The sequence below is a fragment of the Archocentrus centrarchus genome, chromosome 3, assembly GCF_007364275.1.
Source record: "Archocentrus centrarchus isolate MPI-CPG fArcCen1 chromosome 3, fArcCen1, whole genome shotgun sequence".
In the NCBI taxonomy this organism is placed as follows: Eukaryota; Metazoa; Chordata; class Actinopteri; order Cichliformes; family Cichlidae; genus Archocentrus; species Archocentrus centrarchus.
This window is the reverse complement of record NC_044348.1, coordinates 17,852,602-17,862,197: the sequence shown is the minus strand read 5'-3', so window position 1 is coordinate 17,862,197 and position 9,596 is coordinate 17,852,602. Positions and strand designations below refer to the sequence as shown.

Below are 9,596 nucleotides of genomic sequence, written 5' to 3'. Positions count from 1 at the left end.
TACAACTGCTATCATTTTAAGAAGTACAGTACTGTAAAAAAAAAGTCTTGAACCACCCCTCATTTCTTTTTGCTTCCAAGGAGCCAGACTTTCTTGTAGTTGTTTTGAAGTGGTCTTGAGTAATAGCTGTCCGAGCTTTCTGAAGGACTTTCAAAGTTTTTCTTTGGTCATTGGCTTCTTTTTCACTCATGTTCAGTCCAGTCTCTTTGTACCTGACCATTCTTTTGTTTGTTCATCCACTGAACACTCACCGATGAATCATTCAAGCATAAAAAAGGCACCTAACTCAAGGGATGAACCAGTGTTGTGTCTACACATAACAGACAACTTAGCAAAGAACCAATTTTAAATCATCTCTTTAGGCACTTTTGTCACTGGCAGCCTGTTGCAAAAACACATCATTTGTATCCATTTCTTTAATTGATTCTGTGGCAACAGGTCTTATGGAGTCATAAATCCATATTTGAAAGTTTTGTTTCAAAATCATCAGCAATATGTATGAAGGAAGTCATGAGAGAGACACAACAGTGAGTGTCTACAGCCATCTGTAAAACACGATGGAGGCTCTGTCAGGGTTGGGGCTGCATTTCAGACAGTGGTGTTGGAAAACTTGGCAAAATTGATCTAATTAAGAACAGAAAAGTACCATCAAATTTTGATTTAACATGCAATACCATCTGGAAAGCATCTGATTGGCAGCAGCTTCATTTTTCAGCATGGCAATGATCCCAAAAACACTGCCAATGTATTGAAAACATACCTGGATAGAAACACATCCAATGAACACTATCAGTCATGGCTTGGCTTCTCCAGTGACCTCAACATTACTGAAGCAGTGTGGATTCATCCTGACAGAGAACAGAACAAAAGGCAGAAGAGCCTTGAATGTCTTTCAAGAAGCCTGGAGAACTCTTCCTGAAGACTGCTTAAAGAAATGACAAGAAAGCTGCCTCAGAGAGTTCAGACTGTGTTGAAGGTGGCCACACCAAATATTGACTTTCAAGATCATTAGAATTGTTCAAACTCTATTTTTACCTTATTTATTGTAATTTCATCTATGTTTGCATGTTTCAACAAATCACTGCAACATTTTCCCATTTTCCTAGCAAATGGTGTGAGGACATTTCCTCTTTTTTTTGCAGCTTTCTTTGTGTTTTGTTTTATTTGAATTAATATTTTTGTTTTGTTTTGTTTTGTTTTGTTTTGGCCAAGTTCTTAGAAAAGTTTGTTTGCCTGAGTGTGCGCACACCTGCTCTGTTTAGTACACTTTATGAACTGTTCTAGTTTCACACCACATACACATTTTCAACCATGTGCAGGCTCTCTGTGGCTGAACACGCAGCATAAAATATGGTTTGATTTTAAAGCTTTGGATTACTAAAAAGGGCTTAAAAGGTTTGGCCAGAAAGGCCAACCTTCACAGGCCAAACTGCAGCTTTGGAAAGAGATTAATACATACCTGAATAACACTAACAAGAGCCCTGCGATATACTGTACACTCCTGCAAATCTATTGCATGTTTAAGATGGTACAAAAATGCCATAGGAGCACATTTTCACTCCTGATATCTGAATGTTTCTAAAATGATAATGGTAAATTCTTCTTGTTTTAACTTATTTGATGTTTGCTTTAAATGTTTTTGATATATTTGAAATAATTTTTTTTTTTTTTTAGCATCTTATCTTGTGACACTTTGTCGTCGCTTGGTGAGGTTTTGGTTGATGGCAGTGACAGGAAAGCCTGGATGGCCTTACATTTTTTAAAGCTTTAATGAGAGCAAGACTCAGGTCATTATACCTGTACAGTAGTTTCAGCGGTGCTGCAAAATGTCCCTGGCTTCTTGTGTGCTTCAGGATTGATTTCAAAATTTTATTGTATGTTTTTAAACTTTTTACTGGGTTGGCATCACCATATTTTACTGACCTTTACTTTACCTTTCCTTCAAGATCACTGAGATCTGCCGAGCAGTTACTCCCCTGTGTCCTGAAGAGCAGATTTAAGAACAAATTGAGCTTTCTCAGCCACAGCCCCAAAACTGTGGAAAGAGTTCCCCCTCCATGTTAGGCTGGGCCCCAACTTGCAGATTTTTAAAGTATGCCTTAAAACTCAATTTTATGTTTATTGGCTTTCAACTCAAAGTGAGAGTTGTAGGTACTTAAGCTGTTTTGTGTTTTTGGGAGCCTTTTAGATGTTTATTGATGTGTGGGTATGTGCGTGTGTCTGTAGTGTTTTATTGTATAACCCTCATTTTTCATTTACAGCACTTTGATCAACTTTGTTGTTTTGAATGTGAATGTGCTTTCTAAATAAAAGCGGATTGGGAAAACCGGGGTGATCTGTATTTGTCCAACAGGTGGCAGCCTGGAATTAATAATGTAAGGCAGGAGAGCCTTCCATGGATCCATTTTAACTCAATGAGAAAACATGTTTTTAATTTACACTTTCAACACATTTTGGTTTTACTTCAAAATACGGCTTTGAATACTTTAGGAGTATTTAAAGGAAGTGAATGCAAGTCCTGCTGTTTCACTCGTCCAGTAGGTTCAGCTGTGTTTCAGTTGGTAATAAATCATGTGAGGCACTATCTTCAGTTACACAATGTGGAAATCACCTCTCTCCTACAATCTTCTGGCTTTATTGTGCTGTGTTTTTCCTTTGCTTGGATCCTTTATTTCCACTTGTCTATAAATAATTCCACTTACTTTAATGGGGTAACTGATAGAAAACTAACGACAGTAATGCGGGTGACATATAATGTGGATGCTCTTCTCAAATGAATTCAGGGGCCCTGCAGAAAAAAAAAGAAAAAAAACTCCACTGAGATCACACAGCCATGCACCCATGTAATGATCAGCAGCATTTCCCAGATTTAATAAATGGTTCCCCTGTATGATGCCACATTCAGTGACTGTTGTATCATTTGAAAACTATTGTGAGTAACAGGTTTTAACGAAGCTGGGTTTCATTTGTATTCCATTTTGTCAGAAACTGACTCAGAGTGAGTGACGAGGGAGTCCACAGTACAGGTTCAGAGCTGATTAAAAATAAGCACCAATAAGTGTCGGTTTAATTCAATTTCAATTCAATTTAAGGTGTAACAAAGCGATCCAGTGAACACAGGGATCTGCTTGTTGTCAGCCACTTGTCAGTAAGTGACAACTGAATTTCACTAAATTTTTCTTTGAGTTCAGGACTAGGCTTAATCCATGTCTGGGAAACTGTCAGTGTCTTCTGTCTTAATCTCAGCCAAACTTTATGATGTTGAGATCGGGGCTCTGTAGGAGCCATGACATCTGTTCCAGGGCTCTTCTTTTCCCTGAAGGTAGCTTTATAGGCTGTTTAATCTAAGAACTTGTGCACGCTACTGAAGCTGCAATATTAAGACCTAAACCAAAGCAGCACTGCTTAGCTGATACACTACGTTGTGCATTGTGTTGTACGTTGTATATAAAAAGCTGGATCACACCTGCAGTACAGAAAAAGCACAAAATGTCAGCTATCTGTGTAATTTTTAATGGCGGTTGCTTCGGAGATTGCTTTGAGCTGCAAGATTTCAGTCTCATCTACTCACCTTCCCACACACTTAAAACCTTTTGTATGAGACTGATGAGAAACTGCAAATCCACAGAACCAACAGTGAGCTTTTTAAATATCACAGCTAGTCATGCAGCACATGGCTGGTCACATCTCCCATAGAAGAGAAGCCCCCAGATCAATTTGTGGCCACTGTCTAAAGACAAGTTTGCATCTCTGTTTATTTCTAGAACAAATAAACAGCCTTTAAACTCAGAGTATAAACAGAGACAAGGGCTAGATATTAATTTTAATTTGCAACACAGGATATCAGCAGAAAATGTGGCCAAAGAGAGTCTGCACAATCACTGCAACAAAGGAATAAACATTTGTCCTCTCGTATCCTGGTGGGCCTCCTTTCCCAGCCTCTCATGTCCATTTAGTTTTTTACATGAATCAGTGAGAGGGGTGCCAGAAGTGTGTGGGTGGTTCTGGGACAAAGTTTACTGAAGCTCATGTAGGTGGAACAGGCTCCATTCAATAAAACATCTGGATAAGATGGGAGGGGAAAGCCCGAGTGATGCACACCCCTCACGCTCCTCATGAAGTTCACACATGGGTTTTATGACACCTTGTTCCATCAGTGATTTGTAGCTGTAGCTTTTACATTTAGAGTTTGGATTGCAGTGAAGTCCTTAAATTAAAAAATAATAATAATAATGCTGAGTGGAGAAACTTTGTTGTAATTTAGGCAGCTGGGAGCATGGCTGTTGCAGAGCTTTGATTTTACTGATTAAGACAGCTATAAGTAAGCAACAAAGGCCGGCACATGCAGAGGCAAGTGTGCAATCTAGCCCTTGCACTTGATGAAAATGAAGTTGCAAACATGTTCCCTTTTCAGTCATAACAGTTTCAGTCAACCTTGAACACCCACACCTAACTGTCCTCTCAGTCAAACGCAACCTGTCAAACAGAAAGAGGATGTGCTTTTCATTCAAAGATCTGGTCTTTAAGTTCAGGTTAAAGAGGTACTTATTTTAATTAAAGAGCCAGTGTGTAGGAGTCAGTGGCATCAAGTGAAAATCCCTCCCTTTGCAAGCATGCAGGAGAATCTACTGTGTCTATCAGGTGCTAGTAACTACTTCTAAAATGATCTCAGTTTAAACTCAATTGCCTATCCAACAGAAAACATCCGGAAAAGGCCAAACCGGTGTTTAATACTTCTTTTCTCTTGTGGCCTGTCCCAATTTTGTTTCAGTCCTTTTATTTATTTATTTCATTTTTTTTTTTTTTTTTGCTTCTTTGACAACAAGGATTGCACCCTTTCTTTTTCTAAATAACAAGTATGATAATTCATTTGTCAAAATTTGGTCCAACTTCAATGTGAAAACACAAACAGCCCAACTCTACAGCCACTATCTGCTTTATCTGTTCTTGGCTGCTGCAGAAACATTGCAGTGCGACATGGTGGGCCGTGGAAGAGGACCCACACCATATGAAAAGAGCTCATTTTAAGTTAGCAAAAATGCAACAGTTTCGAGTTTCAGGTAATTGTGCACTAAGGACCTAAGAAACTAAGGAAAATTATGCATAATCAACGTTAAATCCCTCATTCTTTTCCTTTAAATCTTGGGTCAGGGTGGAGGGATCTGCATTTGTGATTGACTAGAGTGAATCTTTGCTTATTATGAGCTTCTACACATTTTTTCCAGGCTCAGAATGGCCTTTGGAGTGTGGCTATGAAAAAAGCACAATTGGTTTGCCTATATTAAAAGCAGTGAGTCTACAAACCAAGGACTTTAGTGTGTGAATCAGAAATACCCAAATTTGCAGTCATATCTATATACCAGGGTTAGTGAAAAACATTTGCAGTAACAAGAAATCAAGAAAATCAGAAACGTGTTAGAAAGTCTGATGGGTCACAGAATATAAGAGACAGCTCAGGAAAAAATTGAAGCTAACTTAGTTTGATGAAACATGAATCATTTGATTGTGCTAGCTGAAGTGACTGGAGAAGTAATCATAGAGACGTAGCAGTTACCTATTTAAGAATGATGAGCAATGTTGACCTGCTCACTAATAACTACAGACTGTATGGCCACCAAGATGTCACCAAGACTGAGTATTTTCACTGGTGGTGTTTTGAAACTGGAGTTGAGGGGTGAAGGGTGGAGCTGACTGTGAAACTGAAGACGTCCCATGCTTCTGATTGACATGTCGTTAGGCAATCAGTACACCCTGGATAATCCTCCTTTGTAACTGTTAGAATGACCACCATTTACAAAACTGACTTCACATTTTATTCAATATGACCTGAAGCTGCCCACCAAGCCCATAAACTTATCAGGAAAGTGTTTACAGTGGTCACAGAGCAAGAGAGCTCATAGGGCCACTTTAACCCTGACTTCTATACAACCTGAAGTCTTGTTGCAACAACAGGAGTTGCCCCCTGCTGGATTATTGCCTGTCTAACGAATTGTGCCAAAGTCCCAGACTCAGAATAGGGTTTTCAGAATTTTACATAATGATTATCATGTGAAAAGAATACATGATAATGCAGGTATTATTACTAATATTATTCATGTGTCATAAACATGGAATTACGTCCTTTAATGCGGCATCCAAAGAGTTGTTTTAAAGTTACCACATGGTTTCTAAGCTTCTGCTAAAAGTTATTACAGTGAAAGAAAAAATAACTGTTATAATTTCAGATGTTAAAAGCTTAACAAGTATAAAATAATTTTTAGGATTTATGCATTTGGGAAAATGTACTGGTTTGGCTTAATTAGGCCACATAAAGGACCCTTTCCTTCTTTTACTTCTGCTTATCCCTCCTCTTTCAAATCTTGCCTCAAAACCCATCTGTTTAGACAGGCTTACTCAATGTAATCTGGCATTAATCATTAATCTGCCATAATTTCTCTTGTTTGTTCACCTATCGGACTATGCTGTCATGGATGGCACACTAATCTATACTATTGATTGATTGATTTTAGTGATTTTATTGTATCTGATTTCTGTGCATATATATATATAAAATGAAATTATAGCAAAATCAAACAAAAGTCAACATATACCCTCTCTCACACAGAATCTTGCCCAGGACACACACACACACACACACACACACACACACACACACACACACACACACACACACACACACACACACACACACGCACCTTGCAATCAGCTGGTCAAATTGTAAAAGACAAGCAGACCCAAAAGTAGCCTATAAAATGCAAAAATCTATATCTAATTGTGTTAACAAAACATGGTGCTGCAGAGCAACTAAGAAGGCAGTAAAGTCCCCCAAAACACCCAACTATAGTAGAAAAAAAGAAGCTCAATCTAAAAACTTTAAATAACAAAACCCGAGACATGAGAAAAGCTAAATCTGAGAAATACTTCTGTGGTGCTGATGTTACTCTAGGAATATACTGACAGTGAGTTTCAAAGAGGGATATACTTGACTTCTAAGTGTAATGTAAATTAAAATGTAAGGTTAATAGATTTTAAATAAAGGTCTTACACACAAAGCAGATAATAATAATACAGAGCCCACCCTGTTGTTGTTTTAATTCACTCACTGGTTTCCCTTACACATTTATAACAAATCAAATAACCATATCTGGCTTATATGCAGTGAACTTGCAGTTTTTTAGAATCTGGAGGTGTGTGGTCCTGCAAGCAGCTATGCTGTATTTTGTATTAGATTTATGCAGGGAAGATAACAAAATACAGCTTAGGTTCAGGTTCAGGTAGCTTTATTTGAATGTAGTAGGTAGATATAATCTGCAGTAGGCAAACCATCCCTCCTCTCATGCACATTTTCAAACAAACAGAAACAACAGACAGTGATTAAACGTATGCAACACGATGAAGGAATGCAAGAATTGCAATAAAGACAAATCTTTAATAAAACTTATCTAAACTGGACAGTCTTGCATCATTTCATTGCCCTTTCTTTTGCATTATAAGGATCAGTGCTACCCCACAGTCCTCTAAAACCTATGAAATGAGTCCGTCAGTGATAATAACGCAGAGAAAAAGCTGTCGTACATCGGTGTGACCCAGGACAGGAGCTCGCGCTGACTCCCGCAGCATCTCCCCCTGTGTGGGACCATCATGTCACTGCGCTCGGCGGAGGGATACAGTAACCAATGTCATCGTGGTGCTGAGGCTTTTGCAAAGCAAAAATGTCTGCCTAAGGGAAACTCGTAACTGATATATATAGAGGATATTCCCCCAGTTATTGCTGTTTAAACCCACATTTTGCTGTTTTGAGGCGTCTTGTCAGAAAGCGACTCTTCACCAGATCACCCTAGTCGGGATTTTAATCGGAAAACAGGTAAAATATCAGAGGGAGTTTGCCAAAAAGCTTTCGGACCCGTGAAAGAAGTTGGGAGTTGAGAAAGACCATCATTGCGTTTTGTATTGCGGAGCTGGAGACTGAGATTATCATTTGCAATATTTGTTTTATCTGTGTTGCCTGTCTTGAAGCGGTCTGTAATTTCCGTTTCAGTCATTTGGACGGCATTCTCTTCTCCGTACTGCTGTCTACACGGACTAAAAACCGCTGCAGCTGCCTACAGCTCGCTAGCTGTTTTCAGCCCATATGAACCAGCTAGCTAGCCGCTTAGCTAAGCGACGTTAGGTGCCTCCGCTAACAGCAGGCGATAACCATCATTATACATAGAAAACAAGCCACACAAATCGCTGACATTAACACTGTCAAGGACAGCCTGAGCAGAGAGTCGTTTAAATGTCTTAGAGCGACAATAGAGACACATTGTCGGTGCTCTAACGCGATGCTGCAGGTCCTGGCTTTAACAAGCCGAGCCATCCATTCAGAGCGCTCTCACTAACGGTCCCATCTCTCTTAATCAGCGCCGCCAAAGAAAAGTAAAGAGCAAGATTTCTGCACACTTTCATCAGTTATTATGCGCCTACTCTGTCCGTGTTTGCTGCATGAAGATAAGGCCAGAGACAACTTTACTTTACACTGATGGTCTTTATTCTGCATCCATAACAAACGCCTCCCGCGGCAGTCATTTCCTGTGGCACTAGTCCCCCTCTGCTCAATAAACCAGCAAAGATGTAATCTGATGGACTTTTGTCTTCTCCAGTTTTCTAGATCGCCAGGATGAATCCTCAGCAGCGGATTGCCGCTCTCGGAACTGACAAGGAACTAAGTGACCTGCTGGATTTTAGTGCGGTAGGGTGGATTTTTTTTTTTTTAACGCTTTGCCATGCAGCTCTGAGAGCTGTGATGATTAAATAGGCTTAATAATGACTAATTGATCAATTCCTATTAGTGCTGACTAATGTGATTTCACAGGCAACTCTTGATTTAGGATAATTGCAGTGGATTATCTGAATGGTTGCTTTTGTACAGCTGACTTACTCTAATTGTATATATATATATATATATATATATATATATATATATATATATATATATATATATATATATATATATATATATATTGTTTTTATCCTTTCAGATGTTCTCTCCACCTGTAAGCGGAGGGAAAAATAGACCTACCACACTTGGAAGCAGTCAGTTCAGTACACCAGGTAGGACCTGATCCCTCAGACCTATCTCTATAAACCCTCTGATATATAGTCTCTCTTCATCCCTGCTTGCATGACTCATAAATCTGCACATGAAGATAGGTTGTTTACACGCTTCTGATTTGTTTAAGTGCTGTTTGGACTTATTTGTATAAATGGAGACTGGAGGAAAACTGTCTTAGTTTTCAGCCTTGCATGTGATTCTTCTCCCTCGTCTGTGTGTGTATGTGTGTGTGCTTTTCACATCTGGTGCTTGAAACATGAGCTCTCCACCTGGAATTGTAGTGCAGTGCTGTAGTAAAGATGTAGAACAAAGCTCGGTTTAGGACACAGACATGTGTAAATGTTTTATTGATCTAATGTGATTATTATATATTTTTTACCCCATTGTCAGATGCAAAGATTAGGCTGTTTTTGTGTCAACGTGTTGTTAAGGATTTACTGTAAGGTTTCCTTCAGGAAAATGTAGTTAATATGTTTGTAGATTGTAGCGCCACCTAATTGGA

The 9,596-nt window shown here is 39.0% G+C and overlaps 1 protein-coding gene across 4 annotated transcripts in view; it reads left to right on the top strand.

Annotated features, from left to right (window-relative positions):
- Nucleotides 1–7,718: 7,718 nt before the first annotated feature.
- The window catches only part of tcf12 (transcription factor 12), a 95,939-nt gene continuing 94,061 nt past the window's right edge, over nucleotides 7,719–9,596 (top strand). For all 4 annotated transcript variants that reach the window (XM_030719652.1, XM_030719646.1, XM_030719636.1 and 1 more), the window contains exons 1-3: nucleotides 7,719–7,864; nucleotides 8,643–8,731; nucleotides 9,021–9,093. In XM_030719652.1, the coding sequence (XP_030575512.1) occupies nucleotides 8,660–8,731; nucleotides 9,021–9,093 (145 nt within the window). In that variant the 5' untranslated portion in view covers nucleotides 7,719–7,864; nucleotides 8,643–8,659. The remainder of the gene's footprint in view (nucleotides 7,865–8,642; nucleotides 8,732–9,020; nucleotides 9,094–9,596) is intronic.